Genomic DNA, 22,078 nt, shown 5'->3' with positions numbered 1-22,078 from the left:
ATGAATAACTCAAAACTGAAAATAAAGATTATACAACAACCACAAGACGGATGTCATCGACCCAGGTATCATTTTATGCAGTATAACGGTGCCAACCTGACACTGTATGTAGTCCTGCTGTCAGGTTCCCTTTAATTCAGACAAGCACATGTAGCCAGTTGAGTCAAATTTTAAATGGCCGCCTGAACTTAATTCTGCCAATTCTGAAAATGACTAAGGAGCAGTTATTCACAAGGGTAGAGGATGTCTCTTACTTCTTCCTCTCTTATTTTCAGCTTCCTTTTCTCTTCCACCGCTGCCCGCTTCTGATCCTCTCTCACACGCTGCTCTTCGAGCTTCTTCCATCGCTCTTCTATTTGTTTCTCATACTGTAGTTTTGCTCTCCTTTCTTTTTCCAAAATTTGTTGCTCTCTGACCGCTAGAAATAGAAAAGTGAATACACATTACATTATAAAATGAAGATGAACCATGTGACACACACACACCAATCTGCACTGGGACAGACCATGCAAACCTGATAACAGGAGAGCTGTGCAGTGTGTGAGAGAGGCTGCATTATTTTATTATTATTAATTATTATTATTATTATTATTTAGTACAGGAGGAGAAGCTGTGATACTTATACAAGAGTAAGGTCTGTAACGTGGCGCGGGCCGGTAGCCCTGGGTGAGGTACTCGACTCTTGCACCCCGTCACGATACATGAAGCTAGGGGTCAGGGCTGGGTGTGTGGACTTGTGGTGTGGGGGCGCTGCGCCTTTGTAGGCTGCATGTAACTGATGACTTGGGATGGCCAGGTCCAGGTGTTTGACAGTTCAGTAAGGGAGACCACCAGTCAAAAAAAGTTTTACTCAGCGATAATTTGGGAGGGATTACATTCAAGAGATAGCGGGCACATATCTTCATTAACGTTTTTCTTTCCTTTACGGAGCATTTTCCACATACAATATCAATTCCTTCCTCTATTCCCTTTTATCTTCTATCTTCAGCGTTCCTCTACACTTCACCATAGCCCAGCTCAATACTACAGTCCAGTTAGTACAGTCCTATTCTCTACCCACGGTTCCGCGTCTTCTCACCCCTCTATATTGCCAGACCTTGTGTTTTTTTCTTTATGCATAGTGGGCCCTTTCTAAAATTCTGACAGGAACTGTCTCAGGTCCGTCACCTTAGCCACTTCCATTATGGGCTAGTCCCAAACATTAACTCTTGCTTTCCCTACTGTCAGGCAGCAGACATTAACATCATTAACGCAAGTCATCATTCGCATTACACAACATACTTGTTCTTCAAAGGGGAACATTGGGCAATATGTCCAAATCCTTATAGGGCCACAAAATCACGTACAACACATTGCCCCTTTATTTTAGCTGTGTAAACTAATTTTTCATAATTATTATACTGATAAAATCCTTACCAACACACTGTTACATAAATTGGATACAATCGAGTCTCCTCTATCTTGAAAAAAAAAAAAAGAAGTGATAAGAAACAAGGAAACTTACCAAGACATTTCTCCCTTTCTTCCCGTCTTTCTTTGGCTAGCCTCTGTCTTTCATCAGTCTTGAAAAGACTATCCATGCCTTGAAAATAAGAGGTAGGAGTTAGTGTCGTATTTATATATCTTTATTATTCCAATATTTCTTTTATTATATTTTGAAATTCTTATGTGTTTTTTTTTATAGTTTTAATTGCTTGTGCACGTGTCCAGAATGGGACGAGGGGAGTGAACCACAGCTCATCTCCACTGAGAGTAAATTAAACATGCCTGATCATCCTCATCCCTCCCCCCAAAATACGCCTAACATTTGTTGCTCAAAATCAGATGGTTTAGGTTGCATTGTAGGGGTTGTCTTATTTTATTAAAGGGATAAAATTGCAAAGTGCCTGCAAGAACAAGCAACTTTGCAATTTTCCTTACATTAAAAATCATGTTCTGCGTTGTATAACTCATTTCCAAGGTTACAGGCCACCTCTGCTTGCAATAGCTGCTATGCGCCAACTACCCCTGCCTCTCCATTTCGCCCATGCTGCAGAGGTAAAGCTGCGAATTTTCAGGAGCGCACTGCCACTTGGCAAGCAGGTGCATGCGAGGCAGGGGAACGGTGCGCTCCAGAAGATAGGACCATGAGACATCCCATTTAACCTCTATGTGCAAGTTACATATCTGAAAGGCAAATGTTCACTTCTGTTAATGGATCTACATATTACACACACATTTATCTTGAAACTAGAAAAATAAACAACCATAATAAAACTCTTGGATTAGGTTTAGTGTGACTAAAAACTGTGCAGCTACTGTAATCTTCATTAGATGGCTTCAACAACCTGCAAAAACACTTCTTCATTGGAGCCACAAAGCAAATGCTGAAACAAAGAGGGTCACGAGATCCCTATTCTAGTAATAAGAGAAGGTCCCAGAAGTGGTACTGGCACTTATGCCATTTCTTGTGGATACGTCAAATGTCAAAGGGATCCTTAAAAAAAACCCCAAACACTCCTCCCACAGCTGGAACTCCACAGGACAGCCTGCCCAGCTTGCAGTGTAGACTTTGAGAATCTTAAAAGAAAATGTCAGTGTGACTTATGGATAATTGTTATATATATATATATATATATCCACCAACTGAAATTTGTCAGGTCTTTTATTGTTTTAATACTGATGATTTTGGCATACAACTCCTGATAACCCAAAAAACCTGTCTCAATAAATTAGCATATTTCACCCGTCCAATCAAATAAAAGTGTTTTTTAATAACAAACAAAAAACCATCAAATAATAATGTTCAGTTATGCACTCAATACTTGGTCGGGAATCCTTTGGCAGAAATGACTGCTTCAATGCGGCGTGGCATGGAGGCAATCAGCCTGTGACACTGCTGAGATGTTATGGAGGCCCAGGATGCTTCAATAGCGGCCTTAAGCTCATCCAGAGTGTTGGGTCTTGCGTCTCTCAACTTTCTCTTCACAATATCCCACAGATTCTCTATGGGGTTCAGGTCAGGAGAGTTGGCAGGCCAATTGAGCACAGTAATACCATGGTCAGTAAACCATTTACCAGTGGTTTTGGCACTGTGAGCAGGTGCCAGGTCGTGCTGAAAAATGAAATCTTCATCTCCATAAAGCTTTTCTGCCGATGGAAGCATGAAGTGCTCCAAAATCTCCTGATAGCTAGCTGCATTGACCCTGCCCTTGATGAAACACAGTGGACCAACACCAGCAGCTGACATAGCACCCCACACCATCACTGACTGTGGGTACTTGACACTGGACTTCAGGCATTTTGGCATTTCCTTCTCCCCAGTCTTCCTCCAGACTCTGGCACCTTGATTTCCGAATGACATGCAAAATTTGCTTTCATCAGAAAAAAGTACTTGGGACCACTTAGCAATAGTCCAGTGCTGCTTCTCTGTAGCCCAGGTCAGGCGCTTCTGCCGCTGTTTATGGTTCAAAAGTGGCTTTACCTGGGGAATGCGGCACCTGTAGCCCATTTCCTGCACACGCCTGTGCACGGTGGCTCTGGATGTTTCCACACCAGACTCAGTCCACTGCTTCCTCAGGTTCCCCAAGGTCTGGAATCGGTCCTTCTCCACAATCTTCCTCAGGGTCCGGTCACCTCTTCTCGTTGTACAGCGTTTTCTGCCACATTGTTTCCTTCCAACAGACTTACCATTGAGGTGCCTTGATACAGCACTCTGGGAACAGCCTATTTGTTGAGAAATTTCTTTCTGGGTCTTACCCTCTTGCTTGAGGGTGTCAATGATGGCCTTCTTGACATCTGTCAGGTCGCTAGTCTTACCCATGATGGGGGTTTTGAGTAATGAACCAGGCAGGGAGTTTTTAAAAGCCTCAGGTATCTTTTGCATGTGTTTAGAGTTAATTAGTTGATTCAGAAGATTAGGGTAATAGGTCATTTAGAGAACCTTTTCTTGATATGCTAATTTATTGAGACAGGTTTTTTGGGTTTTCAGGAGTTGTATGCCAAAATCATCAGTATTAAAACAATAAAAGACCTGACAAATTTCAGTTGGTGGATAATGAATCTATAATATATGAAAGTTTAATTGTAATCATTACATTATGGTAAATAATGAAATTTAACACTATATGCTAATTTTTTGAGAAGGACCTGTGTATGTATATATATATATATATAGTGAAAAGATTTCAAACCTTTTCATCTTAAGCAAAAAATCTTGAATTGCCCATTTGGGAAAGAAGTAGAAATGATCACAGTTTTTAAATGGTCAGAATTCCTGTCTACAATGGAGATAAATAAATTGAAGCGCATAAAATGAAAGTGAAGCATGTCAGCCGGCCACATTCCTGCCCTGCGTGTAGTCACAAAGAGGACGATCACTGCGCACTTTCAGAAAATGCAGATAACAAGCATTAACCCCTTAAGCCCCGAGGGTGGTTTGCACGTTAATGACCGGGCTAATTTTTATATTTCTGACCACTGTCCCTTTATGAGGTTATAACTCTGGAACGTTTCAACGGATCCTGATGATTCTGACATTGTTTTCTGGTGACATATTGTACTTCATGATAGTGGTAAAATTTCTTCGATAAGACTTGCGTTTATTTGTGAAAAATGGAAATTTGCCGAAAATTTTGCAATTTTCCAACTGAATTTTTATGCCCTTAAATCACAGAGATATGTCACACAAAATACTTAATAAGTAACATTTGCTACATGTCTACTTTACATCAGCACAATTTTGGAAGCAACATTTTTTTTTGTTAAGGAGTTATAAGGGTTAAAAGTTGACAAGCAATTTCTCATTTTTACAACACCATTTTTTTTTTTAGGGACCACATATCATTTGAAGTCATTTTGAGGGGTCTATATGATAGAAAATAACCAAGTGTGACACCATTCTAAAAACTGCACCCCTCAAGGTGCTCAAAACCACATTCAAGAAGTTTATTAACCCTTCTGGTGCTTCACAGGAATTTTTGGAATGTTTAAATAAAAATTAACATTTAACTTTTTTTTCACACAAAATTTACTTCAGCTCCAATTTGTTTTATTTTACCAAGGGTAACAGGAGAAAATGGACCCCAAAAGTTGTTGTACAATTTGTCCTGAGTACGCTGATACCCCATATGTGGGGGGAACCACTGTTTGGGCGCACGGCAGAGCTCGGAAGGGAAGGAGCACCATTTGGAATACAGACTTAGATGGATTGGTCTGCAGGCGTCACATAGCGTTTGCAGAGCCCCTTATGTACTTAAACAGTAGAAACCCCCCACAAGTGACCCCATATTAGAAACTAGACCCCCCCAAGGAACTTATCTAGATGTGTTATGAGACCTTTGAACCCCCAAGTGTTTCACTACAGTTTATAACGCAGAGCCGTGAAAATAAAACATCATTTTTTCCCACAAAAATGGTTTTTTAGCCCCCCCAAAATTTTTATTTTCCCAAGGGTAACAAGAGAAATTGGACACCAAAAGTTGTTGTCCAATTTGTCCTGAGTACGCTGATACCCCATATGTTGGGGTAAACCCCTGTTTGGGCACACGGGAGAGCTCGGAAGGGAAGGAGCACTGTTTTACTTTTTCAACGCAGAATTGGCTGGAATTGAGATCGGGCACCATGTCGCGTTTGGAGAGCCCCTGATGTGCCTAAACAGTGGAACCCCCCCAATTCTAACTGAAACCCTATCCCCTAGCCCCAACCCTTACCCTAGCCCTAACCCTACCCCCAATGGGAAAATGGAAGTAAATACATATTTTTAATTTTATTATTTTTCCCTAACTAAGGGGGTGCTGAAGGGGGGTTTGATTTACTATTTATAGCATTTTTTTAGCAGATTTTTATGATTGACAGCCGTGACAGACTAAAAGACGCTTTTTATTGCAAAAAATAGCTTTTGCATCTCCACATTTTGAGAGCTATAATTTTTCCATATTTTGGTCCACAGAGTCATGTGAGATCTTGTTTTTTTGCGGGACGAGTTGACGTTTTTATTGGTAACATTTTCGGGCAAGTGACTTTTTTTTGATCGCTTTTACCGATTTTTGTGAGGCAGAGTGACCAGAAGCCAGCTATTCAAGAATTTCTTTTTTTTTTTTTTTTTTTTGGGGGGGGGGGGGGGGGCGTTTATACCGTTTCGCGTTTCGTAAAATTGATAAAGCAGTTTTATTCTTCGGGTTAGTACAATTACAGCGATACCTCATTTATATCATTTTTTTAATGTTTTGGCGCTTTTATACGATAAAAACTATTTTGTATAAAAAAATAATAATTTTTGCATCGCATTATTCTGAGGACTATAACTTTTTTATTTTTTCGCTGATGATGCTGTATAGCAGCTCGTTTTTTGCGGGACAAGATGACATTTTCAGGGGTACCATGGTTATTTATATCTGTCTTTTTGATCGCGTGCTATTCCACTTTTTGTTCGGCGGTATGATAATAAAGGGTTGTTTTTTGCCTCTTTTTTTTTTATATACCGCATTCACTGAAGGGGTTAACTAGCGGGACAGTTTTTTAAGTGGGGTCGTTACGGACGCGGCGATACTAAATATGTGTACTTTTGTTTTTTTTTTTAAATTTAGATAAAGAAATGTATTTATGGGAACAATATTTTTTTTCTCTTTATTTAGGAATTTTTTTTTTTTTTACACACGTGAATATTTTTTTTTTTACTTTATAACATTGCCCCAGGGGGGGCATCATGTTATAGGGTCAGATCGCTGATCTGACACTTTGCAGAGCACTACGTCAGATCAGCAATCTGACATGCAGGGCTGCAGGCTTACCAGCACTTGCTCTGAGCCACCTTCCTGCAGGACCCGGATGCAGCCCTGCGGCCATTTTGAATCCGGGGCCTGCAGGGAGAAGAGCTCGGTGCAAGGTGAGCACATCGCCTTGTACCGAGGGTCTCAGGGAAGCATGCAGGGAGCCCCCCCCCCTGCGCGATGCTTCCCTGTATCGCTGGAACGCTGCGATCATGTTTGATCGCAGTGTTCCAGGGGTTAATGTGCCAGGGGCGGTCCGTGACCGCTCCTGGCACATAGTGCCGGATGTCAGATGCGATAGTCAGCTGACACCCGGCCGCGATCCCCCCGTGAGCGCGGCCGATCGCATATGACGTACTATCCCGTCACTGGGAATTAAGTCCCAGGTCACCTCGACGGGATAGTACATCATATGGGATTAAGGGGTTAAACAAACTCAAAATGTAAATGTCACCTTTCCTATGGTTGCATCCAGTGTCGGACTGTGGTGCCAAGGGCCCACCAGTAACTGACTTTTGGGTGCCCAGTTTTCCCATGCATACAAATATTACATTACCCTCATTCACAAATTTACCTATATCTCTATATAATAATAAAATGGGTAGTTTGGTAAATGTATGTTGAGATCCTGCTTTTTTTTCCTGTACAAAGTGAATTATGCCAAGTACTGCCCATACAGGGAGGTTGGGGGCACAGATCTGCACTGAGGCCCACCGGGGGATTGCCCTGTTACCCTATGGGCCAGTCAGAGCCTGGATGCATCCAAAAACTGCATGCCAACAGATCACAAAACCTAGTCCCCCTCTGTTAGATCTATTAACCAGATATTTGGCTTACTGTAATGATTTGCTTCTCAATTCCCCTTAAACGGGTCAAAATAAAAAGGTTCACTGTATCCTGTATCACTTGTAGTTTGGGGAAATCAAATTACAGGTAGATTTCTTTTATGACAGTGTCTTTTGCTTTATTTTACTCACATAGTATAGTTAATTCTACGGCGCTTTACCATCATCATATTCATTGGGGCTAAATACCCTGTTAGTATGTCTTTGCGTGGGTTTCCTACCACACTCCAAACACAGGGAAAACATACAAACGCCTTGTAGATGTTGTCCTTGGTGGGAGTTAAGCCCAGGACCCCAGCGCTGCAAAGCTGCAGTGCTAACCACTGAGCCAGGAATGCTCTTGCATGATAATCTTGCTGTGTAAATGGATCCTAATGGTCCAGGGACCCCAGATCCATATGTGCACTTAGCCTGCCGTTAGGGCACACTAATTATTACACAGGTCACAACACCAGCAGAGACACATAAATAATATACAGGGTGGGCCATTTATATGGATACACCCGGGTGGCACATTTATAAAGTTTCATTCAAAAATGGCCGCCATGGTCACCTCCCATCTTGAAAAGTTTCCCCCTCCCATATCCTCATGTGCCACAACCCGGAAGTTGATATCACCAAGCATTCCCATTTTATTTAGGTGTATCCATATACATGGCCCACCCAGGTGTATCCATATAAATGGCCCACCAAGGTGTATCCATATAAATGGCCCACCCAGGTGTATCCATATACATGGCCCACCCAGGTGTATCCATATACATGGCCCAACAAGGTGTATCCATATAAATGGCCCACCAAGGTGTATCCATATAAATGGCCCACCCTGTGTATATATAGAATATATTAGTACACAGGAGGATGTTAGTACATTATTGGCTTAAAAATAGGCTGGATCATTACAGCGTAACCGTTATTTAAATTTTTATTTAATAAAACTATGGTACACATGAAAATAATAATAATCTTTGTAATAGATCTCCGAGAGATCTGCTTCTTTCTCTGCCAAAATCGATCAGATCAGTCATTATCAGAGTTCTCGCATACAGAATTTGCATTTGGTGGAGTAACAGATGTCATTAGGGCTTTGTTTTCCATCATATTTGGCATGTTGTCTATATAAAACATTCTCAGGTATTATCAGGTGTGTAGTTGGCTGGCTCTTCATAGAATAATTCAGCTCTGTGCATTCGCCTCCTCCATAGAGTCCACACATAGTGAGGCAGCTGGTCACCCCCGTATTAACCGGCACTAGCGATGAGCAAACATGCTCGGATAAGGTGCTATAAGAGCGCGCTAGTGTTCTAGTGTCTTCAGCGTGCTTGAAAAAAATGCTTGAGTGCCGGCGGCTGCATGTCTTGTGGCTGTTCGACAGTTGCAGCACATGCAGAGATCGGCTATTTGTTAGGCAATCCCCACATGTGTTGCGGCTGTCGAACATTTTCTCGAGCATTTTTTTTTTTGAGCACGCCAAAAATACTCGATTAGGAAAGGTGCATGCTCAGCTAACACCTTATCCGAGCACGGTCGCTCATCGCTAATTGGCACCCCTTGTAGTTATGACACTGCCATGTGAATACCCCTTCTCCTCGGCAATGGTCATACAAGCAGTCAGAGGACCCCCACAGAACTCCTGCCTTAGGATTACAGCATGGCCAGCGTGGAAGAGCAAGTTGACAGCTGTGGAATTGAAGTCCAGCAACAATCCTGCAGAAAATGGCTCCTAGCAGGACAATAATTTACATTACTAGCTCAGCAGGGCTTCACCAAGAGGCCACATCTTCATTGGCCTTGACAGACTAAGTAGAGATGGATTTTCACACAACATGAAGCCAGTTCTGTGACATATAAGGCAGCTTCAGCCTTTCCCACTATAAATCCTTCCCTTCACCTTCCGGGTATTGCTGATTTAATTATTACTCACACATACAAAGGCAAAACTAAAAGCGCAGGGGATTGTGAGCGCCACACAGGATCAGGAGACCTCAGCTACTGTGTGATCACATCAAACAGAAAGAGACACCAGACACTAAACAAATGCTGCACAATGGAGATTAATGGAAAGGGAACCAGACAGCGGATACCAACCATGGGAGAATGCATCAGGCACTGGCTGGATCATTTCAGCCATATTAGTTTGGTTCTGAAATATTGGAGCATTTCAGATAAAAACAGAACTTTAAAAACTGCAGGGACGGAGTCACGTAGTTGACTAGTTAAGAAGGCCAGGGAGAAGCTGCTGGAGACAGGCTTTTTCAAATATGTCACCCATGCGGCTTGGTCCCTGGCCATCGTTTAACTGCTTAAAGACCAGGCGAGTCATATTTTTGCGCTTTTGTTTTTTCCTCTCCTTCTTGCAACAGCCATCACTTTTTTATATTTCCACCTACATAGCCATATGAATGCTGGCTCTTTTTGTGGGATGAGTAATACTCTTAAATAACACCATTCATATCACAATAATGTACTGGAAAAGGCGAAAAAAATTCGAAGCGAGGTGAACTTAAGAAAACAAAAATGCAATTCCGCATTTGCTTTTTTTGAGTTTTGTTTTTATGGCGTTCATTGTGCAGTAAAATTATCTGGAAATCTTATTGTCACGACTCTGTTGTCGGGTGTCCCGGGCTCCTTCCCTGTCCCTAACGCTAGTGGTGCCCTAGCTCGCCGTGATCCCCGGATTACTTCTGATGGTGAAGATGCCAGGGCCACAAACGCCATGGCGATGTACCTTGCCTTAGCTCCTGAATCTGCCCTCAGTCTGTACCCTTACCCCACCCAGGGAAGAGCAGAGTTGTAGTGTACAGTAATACACCAACCAGACTAACAAGGTAATACGAACAGGGGTAACGAAAAATGCCAAACATACAAATTTACACACCCATATAAAAGAGGAGTGCATCGGGGAGTGGAAGATGGGGTTAAACCAATATAGGAGAAGAAAGGGAATTATCACACACTAAAAACCTAGCAGTCACAGATAAATCCACCAAACGCCTTCTCCAATAATAACCAACAACAACCTCCAGCCATGCAGCCAAAGCTAGCTCTGACATGAGTTCTAGCCAGAGCCCAGATTACATTGGAGATGGGAGTGGCTAACAGTGCACAGCTGAGAGCCTTAATGCAAGAAAGCTTCCAGGAGCTCTCATGTGAGCAGATTAACCCATGCACTGCTAAAAGAAACTTGTGCTGTTTAATATGAAGGTGAAGTCTTATAATCAGTACAGGAGCAAGAGGAAATCAGACACTGCAGTCTTCTGGCTCCTCTTGTCGCAGTACACCCATGACACTTATTATCCAGGTCAGTACGATTCTGGCGATACCAAACTTGCATAGTTAAGTGGTGAAAAAAAATTCTGATCATGAAAAAAAAATTGCTTGGGTTGTTATTTTCTAAGACCTGTAAAGTTTTCATTTAGCAGTTGATGGCCCTGTGTGAGGGCTTAATCTTTGCAGGGTGACCTGATGTTTTCATTGTTGCAATTTTTAGATAGCCGCGACGTCTTGATCACTTCTTATTGAACTTTTTGAGGAGCTGTGGTGACCAAAATGCCGTAGTTCTGGCATTTTGATTTATTTTCTCTTTACAGCATTTAGCAATCAGAGTAATTAATACTAGATTTTGATAGATTGGACTTTTATGGACACAGCAATACCACATATGTGCATTTTTTTTTAGGATCTTTATTTTAAATGACAGAAAAGGTGGGTGATTCAAATTTTTTTTTTTTTTTTTTAAACTGAACCCGCGATTATTTAATTGCTTGTACTGTACACAGCAATACCACAGTATTTCTACATAAAGCACAAATCGCAGTCTCCTATGAACGATAGCCAGAAGCTGGTGTACACAGGAGTACCATCATGGCAGGCATGGAGGTCTTCAGAAGACATCCGACTGTCATGGCAACCCATCAGCGCCCCACAATCACATCATGGGGGGGGCCAATGAGTGGTTACAACACTGCGTACCCCCCAGGATGCATGCTGTAAATACCGCTGTCAGAGAATGTCAGTCGCATTCAACAATAGCTTAACAGCCGCAGGCTACACACCACTCGCGGCTGCTGGAGGCAAATGATGTCTGCATGACACAGCCATCATCTGCCAAGAATGGATGGATCTCAGTTCTTAAGCCCTCTCCATTCATCCTCTACTGATCAATTATGTACATTTATGACACCGGTCGTTAAGGAGTTAAAACATGTTTTGACATGTAGCATACATGGTTCAAAACAGGCAGCCAGTGTCTGAACCACTGTCAGGTTCCCTTTAAGAACATTAAAGTCAATTACAATTGTTCATCCTGTTTTTTTGGCCTTCCAGAAGGATTGGCAGCATCTCTACATACTGTAATACCCCTCTATACACAGACTAATGTCGGCCAAATCCGCCAATGTCGAGGGGTCTAATGTGTATGGGAGCCCTGGACAGTTGTTGAGTTTAAGAAAATCTAAGAACAGGATTTTGCCCCCCCCTCCATTTATGTGTGTATGTAGCCCATATCTGCATAGCCCATATCGGAAGCCTCTGTCATTCCAGCTCTATTCCCGCCCAGCGCAGATGCCTCCTGTTTGACTGACAGCCTCTATCACATGTGACTTCAGACAAAGCAGCAGTCAGACAAGCAGAAGGCAGCGCTGAATAAAGCAGGAGTGACTGAGGCTTCATATCATATTCATTTACATATCAATGAAAAAGCTGATATGTCAGTAACAGTGGAACGGACTGGCCATGTAAGGTATTGTGTGGCGCCCCTGGGGTCCAGTCGCCACAGAGGTACTGCACCTCACCCAGAGGTGTGGTATCCTACTCTCAGGTAAGGAGGGAGCACTACCTAGGACTCTAACACTCACAACCAACACACACCAGTTCAGTCGGGGCACCTGATCGTACCCTTAGGGAGGAAGGCCTCATCCCAGGCTGGATAGGAAATGGTGTTAGGGAGTGGGTGGGGTAGGTAGAGTAGGGGAGGAGCTAATTAGTTGGGAATTAAAGTTAGTGAGATTGTGAGAGGAAGGAGATGCAGTAAGACCTGCTGAGAAGGAGCTCCCAGTCAGAGGGAGCTAGAGAGAGATTGCAGAGAAGAGATAGTGAAAGAAGTGGAGCTGAGCAGACGTGCAGGTCTCAAGCTTCTGAGAGACAGAACAGAGAAGTGTGAGAGAGAGCAAGAAGGAAGCTCCAGAGAGGACAGAAGGTATCCTAGGGGCACGGGTAGTGCAGAAGCTCCCCGTGGGGCCCGCATCCAGACGTGGAGGGACCAGGTCGCCGACAGGGGATCAGCCCCAACTTAGTGGAATACTTCAAGTTCAGCTTAGAAACCGGAGGCTGTGGCTTTTGCAAGAAGCAGCCACATCCACCCATACTTCACCAAAAAGACAGTCGTATAGAATCCAGGGGACTCAGGGGACGTCGCCCAACCAGTTTCATGGCTGCTGGCTTGGGACACTGTGGGTAAGGCGCTGGACAGGAGAAGAGGAATGCCAGTGTAGTGAGACGGCCAGAGAAAGGCATACGAAAGGAGTTCTGGAAAGGTGCATCCCAATTTGCCTGGGAGTTTGCTGGACCACTAACCTGAAGAACACAGCATCAGGCTGACGTGTGTGGACTGGAGAACTGTGAGTAAAAGTGGAAACTGCAACTTACTGTGTCCTTTGCGTTATTTCTACAACACCTGCCCGGACTACCCCAACCACCACCATCACATCACCTATTCATACAGTTGCCCTGGGGTTTAGCTCTGCCTGTGGAGAGCTGTACCAACTCTGCTGCATCACCATCAGCCCCAACGGACTCTGAAGCAGCGTCGGCTAACACCTTTATTGCCGAGTACCACAGGTGGTGTCATGAACATTTCCCTCTAATTTCATAATTTGACTTTTATTGGACGTCCAGGGCCACGGATTGTGCCGATCCGGTTCAGAGTACCCCACGGCCCTGGCGGGCGCTCCAATTGCAATATGGCTTCATTACAAATCCTGAATCGCCCTGCTTTTAAAGACTTGTTCAACTTGTTGTCTGTGGCCAGAAATCAGCTGGAAGGAGCTCAAAAAAGGCACACACGTTATAAACGTTCCTGTTACACAGTCAGAATGAGATCATTGAGGTAAAAAGCGGTCGGCCACTTTCTCCTAGGCTTCCTTCACACGTCTGTATAATACTGGTACCGGTATCATCAGTGTTTTGGATCACTGAACAATCCGTGTGCCATCTGTTTTTTCAGGTATGGCTTAAGAAAAATAAATTCCAAAGCTTCTCCTATACTTTGCAATGTTAAACAAAGTAGAGCACATGCATGCCACACTTCTGCTGTACACGTTTTACGCAGACCCACTGACTTATATTGGCCCTTGTCATCCTTGCGGCTGGGAAAAATGGACAGGTGAAGATCACCATAGGTTTTAATAGGTATGTGTGGATACGTGTCTCCGGTAGGTGTGGTAACGGATGCTACACGTACTGGAAACGTGTACATGTGAAGGAGGCCTTATGAGGGCAGCTTTCCTCACACTGACCAGAACTTCTGCCCATACAATGGCTGCTGGGGGAGGAACATGTGATGTAGGGGCAGAGACCAGAATTCCAGTGGAGGTGTTACTTATTGGGCTGCTGTCATTTTCAACTCAACAACATTTATATGGTTCATGTGCGTTTCACCACATCATAATTCTCGCCCTTTTCAACCTTTTACAGTAAAGGCTGCCCTGAATAGGAGCTGCCCTGTCTCCGCCCTGGTAGTTATGCCCCTGGCAGACACGATCTTGCATTGCGCGTACAATTGCTGTGAGGCACACGGCGGACTGTAATTTTGCAGTATCAGCCATTGCAGACTGCAGAGAATCTGACTGCAGTGTTCTCAATTGAGATTACTGGGCAAAATCAACATAGGTCACCCAGACGTTTAGGTTCAGTGACCTCTCAATGGTCCTTCAACCTGAACAGTTTTTGCATAAAGAACTTAGTAAAGCTATGGATACCTTTGACATGGGAAAATATTCTTTTACATGATGTTAGTGGTTACCTTAGGGTATGTGCACACAGTGCATTTTTCACTTACATTACACCTGAAATCAAGCTGAAAAACAGATTTAAAAAAATGCTGAAAATAATTAACATATGCATTGCAATGTCAAAAAGACCTGCACTGAAAGCTGTGAAGCGACTAAAAGAAGTGACCAGACCATTCTCCTGGAGACTGCCACTCACTAGTTTGTATATACAGTTAAATAAAATAAAAACCCACAGGTGACAAAGATGCTGCAAAAACCGCTAGCGATGTGAGAACATTGGCGCAAAGGGCTGTCATGATACATAATGTTACTAACCTGCAGATATAGGGTTAATCTGCAGGATAACCGCGTTAGGAAGGTGCCCGGCTGTTGTACTGAAAGTGCATTATCCGGGAAAATTAACTTTATTCCTTTTGGGAGCCTTCAGCTTTCAGTCAGAGGCTGCGGCATGCCTGGCATGGCTACAGTCACTGGCCACAGCACTGACAGCAGTAAGCACACCACTGCACTCTGTCAAACTAGACTGCTAACAATGTCACAGAAATTCAAAGACAGGGACTATCCCTTCACTCTCCTGGAACTTGAATTAATGAGATCTCTAAACCCCCCTACTACTCCTATATCACGACAACCACAGGAAAGAATACCATTTGTCCATACACACCATCCCTTCATGACTAAAGTCTATTCCGTCATTAAGAGACATTGGCCATTTTTGAGTAGGGCCTACCCCGAGGTTACTTCCTTCCAAGCACCAGTACTGATGAGTACCAGGAGACCACCCAATATCAAAGACCGAGTGGTAAGAGCCGACATGGGTAGCACGCGCCTAAACCCCACTCAGGGATTCCTTGGTCCACGCCGATACGGTACTTTCCCCTGTTTAAATTGTGCCGCTTGTTCCAATGTCATTAAATCGGATAACGTTACCCACCCCAGGACTGGTAAAACCTTGCCTATTCTTGGTTTCTATACTTGCGAATCGAATTTTGTAATTTACATAATCAAATGCCCCTGTGGTCTTCTCTATGTTGGGGAGACCACCCAACAAGTCAGGGACCGCATAGTAAGCCATAAATCTACGATACGCTGTGGTAAAACTAGGCTTCCACTCCCAGATCATTTTTCCAAAGCTAGGCACTCTGTGGCACAACTCAAATTTCAGGTACTTGAACAGGTACCCCGTCCCAGACGGGGAGGGAGTCATATTAAACAATTAAATCCAGAGAAAAATACTGGATCTTTACACTGGATACCTTATCCCCAAAAGGCCTTAACAGAGAAATTGACTGGTTAATTAAATTACAGGTTTTATAATGTTGTATTCCCTCTTTTCAGACACGTTGAACCTCATGGTGAGTTTCATTTAATTTATTATTGCTTTCCCTTTATATGCTTACTCCGTCCCTTTCCCTCATTTACACGGTGTCCGCGTATATACCATTCATGATTAGTACATGGCCACACAAGGCCCATTCATTCAATTAAATAAAGACTCAGACAATGTTTGGAATGAAATGGCCGTGTCATTTATTTTTGAGTTACTTGAAATCCAATCGTATAACCGTTTAACTTTAAACTTAACTCTTTAAGTTAACCACCAGAATTTTTAACCACCGTAAAATTACCAATCCACCCAGAAAGGGCGATTTCCCAAACGCCAGGGCTCAAAGAGACCTGGCCACCCCACACAACCACAGCCATTTCTCCACCATTGTCTGAAGATTAAAATTAAATATATCCAGGCCTATGTCTGAAAGATGAATCAAATAATTTCTGTAAAGACCGGGTAAAAAACCCTCCAGATCTTCATGCCTAAAGGAGAAACCGTTAATCATTGGAAGGAATTTGGACATCTCTCTGTTAACCCTCTTTCTTAACTTCTCCAAAAAAGAAAGAGCACCCCCGTTCCATAACAATCTCGGAAAAGGCAAAGGACGTAAATGGAAAAGATTGTTTAAGAAAGATAATATCAGCTCTCAGAGTAGCGATCAAATCAAGAGTTTTGACTTTTCCGAGATAGTTACCGGCTAAATGTAACACAACTAAGTCTGGGTAAGGAAACTTAACATAACACTTATTAAATTCAGCTACCAGCTTGCTCCAAGGCATGCCGCGAACGCTATGCCAAAATATTTGTACTGACTCCTGGCTGAAAGAGAGGTTTTCTGAGTAGGAACTTTGGAAAGCTCTCCTCTGCGCCCAGAATATAAAGGAATGTCCTAGAATCCAAACCACTCTGGGACCTGAAAGCAAAGTCAACAGTTAATTGTCATATAACTCATGATGGACGTAAAGTTTAAATCTTCCTGAGTCCCACCTGCCCAGTTTCATTATTTCCAAATCATGAAGACCTGACCTTGCTGCCTCTGTTGCTGCTCCTATTCTAAATGAATGGGAGGTAAATCGTAGATGCTCCTTTCCCAATACCCGTAGACATTTTTTAAAAACCGAATTAAATTGAAAAACAGATGCAGGGGAGCCATCCGAATGTACAAATAGTGGGCCAGGAACGCATGGTCTAACGCGTAACCAATTCTTGGTGTTGAGAACCGGACAAAAATTTTGATCAGGCATGGCGTTGATTTTTAACCTAATACCCCTACCCAACTGATCGGTTTTTGATCGCCTCATGAATAAAAATAAATGGGACTCAAAGGGTTACATCCATGGCCATAAGTCCAGCAGGAACCGACTTTTTTAAAGAAACCAACTAGCCAACTCTCAACGCACCAAAGAATGCTAACGAAAAAGCCGATAAAAACAGAAGAGTCTCAAATGTATCGCTACAAACTGTATGAAGCGATGTGCATAGGTCTCTCAAAAGAGGAAGTGATACAGGGCGTCTAGAATCCGGTTTGAAACTGGATCGCTTAAACCCCTTTAAAAATTGCTTGATCGGGAATAAACCCGTCAGAGGGGTCTTGCCAAATAACTTCAAAAAGAATGATACTCCGGCAAGAGACTTAGCAACTGCCGAATAGGAAAGACCTCTATGACATAAAAATTCTACAAATCTCAAGCCTGAAATAGGACTAGATATATTGAAATCAAAATTGTTCGTGTTACAAAAGGTAATCCACTGCTGCCATGCGGCTGAGTAATCAGCCCAAGATCGCGCAGACAGAGAATTCTCGATAAAATGAGGTATCAGTTCAATACCATGTCCCAAATTTCCGGCGGGCAAGGCGTCGTGACCACATCTGTGTTGGGCACCTGTTGGTAAAACATTTGCCAATGTTGACTACAAAGAGAGTCCGTAATTGACGTTAACCTACTTGGGCCGGATTTGGCTTTTAGCCATATGTTAAATTCTAGACAAATCAGTACTATCCGTCTCAAAATCTTCGCCGCCCTAGGATTCTTGGAAGAAAGGGTATTGATAGAAAAAATAACCCCTTTGTTAACGGATAAAATCAATAATCTGGCATTCTTCATCCGGTGACCCCATAGATGCAGGCCTAAGAAAATAGCAAAAACTTCCAAAATCAGCGGGTTCAACATCAACTGTTCAGACCTCCAAGTTTCGGGCCAAGGATGAGCAAACCAGTGTGGAGAAGACAAAATTCCGCAGCCGAGGTCGCCAATGGCTGAAAATGCAAAATTCAGCTCATCAGCAGAGACAAATGAGGATTGCCAACAAGATTTGCCATTAAAACCTGATAAAAATGAAAGCCAGGTTTTCGCGTCTTCTCTCAACTCCGCCGTCACCCTAATGCGAGATGTAGGGGATGAAAAACCAATTGTTGCATCATAGAGCCGCCTGGAAAAAACCCTACCCATGGGGATGACGCGTAAAGCAAAATTTATAAAACCTAAAAGAGATTGCATCTCCTTCAAGGTCACTTTCTTTCTAGATAAAAATTTCTCCAAAGATTCACGTAGTTTTAAAATTTTCTCTTCAGGTAATCTACTCTCCATTTTAATAGAATCTAATGTAATGCCCAAGAATTCGATAACTTCTGTGGGAGGACAAGTTTCTTCGTGTGCCAGGGGTACGCCGAAGTTGTTGCATAATTCAATGAAGCTATTTAGCGTTTTCAGGCAATTACCCGAATGGGGGGGACCGATAAAAAGAAAATCATCTAGGTAATGTAAAATACCTGCACCTGGAACGCTATAACCTAGCACCCAGTGTAGAAAGGATGAAAAGGTTTCAAAATAAAAGCAGCATAAAGCAAACCCCATGGGTAGACATTTGTCAAAATAAAATTGATCCTCAAAATGGAAGCCCAAAGAATTAAAACCCGATGGATTGACAGGGAGGAGTCTGAATGCGGACTTGATGTCAGATTTCGCCATTAATGCATTTTTTCCAAAGGAACGGAGGAGGTCTACGGCTATATCAAAGGATGCGTAGGTAACTGAACACAGCGATTTATCAACCTCGTCATTGAGGGAGGGGCCAAAGGGGTAGGATAAATGGTGAATCATGCGAAAACTACCCGGTTCCTTCTTAGGTACTATACCCAAAGGAGAAATACGGAAATTTAAAAAGGGGGGGGGGGGGGGGAAGAAAAAGGGCCTGCTATCCTGCCCGCTTCCAGTTCCTCATTTATCTTTTTTCTAGCTACTGCCATGTGACAATTTAGTGAAGCCAAATTTTTTACTGGGACGCATCCTGGGCCTTTAAACTGCGGGATTTCAAAACCTGAAGAAAAACCACTACGTAAGAGCTTACTGCTCTCTCGTTTTGGGTATATGCTTAGCCACCAAAGCATCTCTGCCAGTCTCACCGGAGTCTGGGCCTTTTGCAGTAAGATCTCTGGCCGACGGCTGAGAGGCTTGTTTACGAAAACATTTTGACATCGGGTGGGGATTACCACAGAAGGAGCATTCGTGGCGAAATCTGCATGAGTTACCCCACTTGAAAACCGACTCGTTGAACGCAAAACATAAACCCTTCTTTGAATGACTGGGAACCGGTTGTTTAGTCGAGTAATTCCGTTGTGGCAACATAAGGTTGATCCACAAACCCATGTCTTTTGCCCCCCAATGAACATCAGGGTGAACTGCCAATTTCTGCCTAAAGGCCTCATCATACTGAAGCCATGCTAGGCCGCCAAAATTACGGTAAGCTTCCAAGATAATATCAATATGTTGGAATAGCTTACTGCATAAATTGGGGAACTTCTCCCCCAAGACTGCTAAGTAAATCGAAAAGGCTTGTAACCAATTGTTAAAAGACTTCAGCGTACCCCGCTTAGATTCCTCTGATTCTGATTTGTCATCTTTCTTTTCAGGTTTACTCAGGTAGTCTTTATGGTGGAGAAGAGAAAATAAATCTATATAATTGGTACTCCAAATGTGCTCTTTAGTAGCTGAGCTCAGATGGAATCCCAAGGGTGAAAGTTCACAAGTTAAAGCCTCCTTAAAGGGGTTTAGAGGAGGGGTATCACAAACCACTACAGGACTACTAAGGGGGGGTGGAGCAGAGGTCACTAGATCCCCCAAAGATTCAGACAAAACACATCTAATGATATCCTTTAACTGGTGGTGAGGAACGGACAGGGGCACATTAATAATCTCACCACTTCCTGAAGCATCTCCTCTGGAGGTCCGGTCCTTTGAGCAGCCAGCACTCCAGCCCTGAGGGGAGGGCGAGTACAGCTGAGGGTGATTCTGCGGCGAGGAGTTCAGCCCGGCGTCAGAGTCTTCATCCTGCACGATAGCCACCGTCGGGTGCTGCTGCACGTTGGAGGCCGGAGCTGAGATGGAGGCAGAGTCCTGACAGGCAGCTGTCGCTGCCGCAGCGCTTTTACGGCTGCTGGAGGCGGGCGGCCTGTAATCAGCATTATCCGGCGCCACCTGGTGGCCGCGCCGGGAATCTCGTGCCAGGCTGCCGGACTTCTGAGGAGAAGGGCGGCGGGACTTCTTGTGCACATCCGGTGCGCGGCTACAGGATCTCGCTGGCTGCGATGGCGGTGAGTAAGACCTCCTCGGCGCCTTCCTTCTGCCCCGGCTGGATAAATTCACTGATGGCTCAGCCTCTTGACCCGACGTATGGACGATAGGACCCGGCACCGGATTAGGGGAGACGGCGTCAGAAGCTGCCGGTATAGGTTTAATAGCAAGGCAGCTCTTCAGCCAGTCTGCCCCGTCCTCCTGGCCGGCCCTGGCCAGGATCTGCTGCAGCAAGTTCTCCATTCCTCTCTAGGTATCTTCGGTTCTTCAGGTTACCTCAGAATGAGGTAAATCCGTACATACAGGGCTATTTATAGCCATAAAACATCTGCCACATAACAGCCCACCAATCAGAGAACGATATTCTGGGCGCAAAACAGCCAGAGAAACCAGTTATAACTGCTCTTGGTCAAGATACCAAAGCTAACATTAGTTAACAAATTACCTCACAACCTTTATCATGAGGTAAATCAAATTCATAAATTCAGGGCCTATGTGTCCATGAGACCCTGCCTATAATTCTTTATTATGGACGGGGGGGGGCTAACATTCCCCTGTGCCTGTTCCCCCGGCCGCCACGCATGGGTCACATAGTGTATTGACCAGCGTCTCTAATACAACGCTGGCCAGTACACATCAACACTGTATATCTTGGCAACCCGAGATGCACCATTCGGCTGCCACGCATGCGCGGTCACGTCCACAGTAGCAGCAACGTCACTTCTGGTCCGGAGGACGCTCTTCCAGCCCGGTTAACACGAGCGCTCACTTAAGCCCCAGCACCGCTGGCTGCAGCACACTGACATAGCAGGGCGCGGGAGCACCGCTCTTCCAGCATACTTATCAGGTAATTACCCTCTTATCTAGGCTCTCATTCCTGCTAATATTGCTGTGGGATCCACATAACTGCTGCCATTACATTGATGTTCCTGCATATTTGCTTATAGAACCCACACCAGGGATCACATACGGCACAAGCCATAACACCATTACGCTACAGCAAAAGGTATACTGCATGTCATAGATTATTTTCTGCATGATATTCGCTATATTATTCTTGTACTTACCATCACTATTTTTCACAGTCTGCTCTACAATCTCCAAGTGATTTTCTTCACCTTCCACTCTATTTAAACTAAGGTAAAATTGCTTTATGCCATTTAAACCATAGATCCTAGCTCCTTATTTATCTTGCTTATTTTCAATTCTTATTACCTCTGGACCACAATTGGTGCTTGCTGTACTCAATGCATTTTCATTCGATTGTATATAATTTCCTTTGTTGGGGCCAATTTTTCTTTTTTTTTTAGGTCATGTTTATATTTCATACTTTGTCGGGTACATTGCATATATTGTACATTTATATTTATTTTCTTTGTTTCATTCTAGCGATTATATGATTAAGGCTCTGGCAGAGACGAAACGTCATTTACTTCTGGTCGCTTTCAACGTATGGAATCCTATGTTTGTGCCCATAAATACATTTTCACTATTTTTGCATTGTATACACAGAGTGTGCGGTGTATTCTATTCCCTCTGCCCCTAAAATTAAACGGACTGCAATTCTGCT

General features: G+C 43.6%; 1 protein-coding gene across 11 annotated transcripts in view; it reads right to left on the bottom strand.

The window, feature by feature from the left end:
* MAP7D2 (MAP7 domain containing 2) overlaps positions 1–22,078 on the bottom strand; it is a 144,439-nt gene that overhangs the window by 73,317 nt on the left and 49,044 nt on the right. For all 11 annotated transcript variants that reach the window (XM_077294625.1, XM_077294633.1, XM_077294634.1 and 8 more), the window contains exons 2-3: positions 1,505–1,582; positions 255–418 (exon numbers count right to left, since the gene is read on the bottom strand). In XM_077294625.1, the coding sequence (XP_077150740.1) occupies positions 255–418; positions 1,505–1,582 (242 nt within the window). The remainder of the gene's footprint in view (positions 1–254; positions 419–1,504; positions 1,583–22,078) is intronic.

The sequence above is a fragment of the Ranitomeya variabilis genome, chromosome 3 (genome assembly GCF_051348905.1).
Source record: "Ranitomeya variabilis isolate aRanVar5 chromosome 3, aRanVar5.hap1, whole genome shotgun sequence".
NCBI lineage: Eukaryota > Metazoa > Chordata > Amphibia > Anura > Dendrobatidae > Ranitomeya > Ranitomeya variabilis.
The sequence above is the reverse complement of the archived record's forward strand: the minus strand, read 5'-3'. Positions and strand labels throughout refer to the sequence as shown.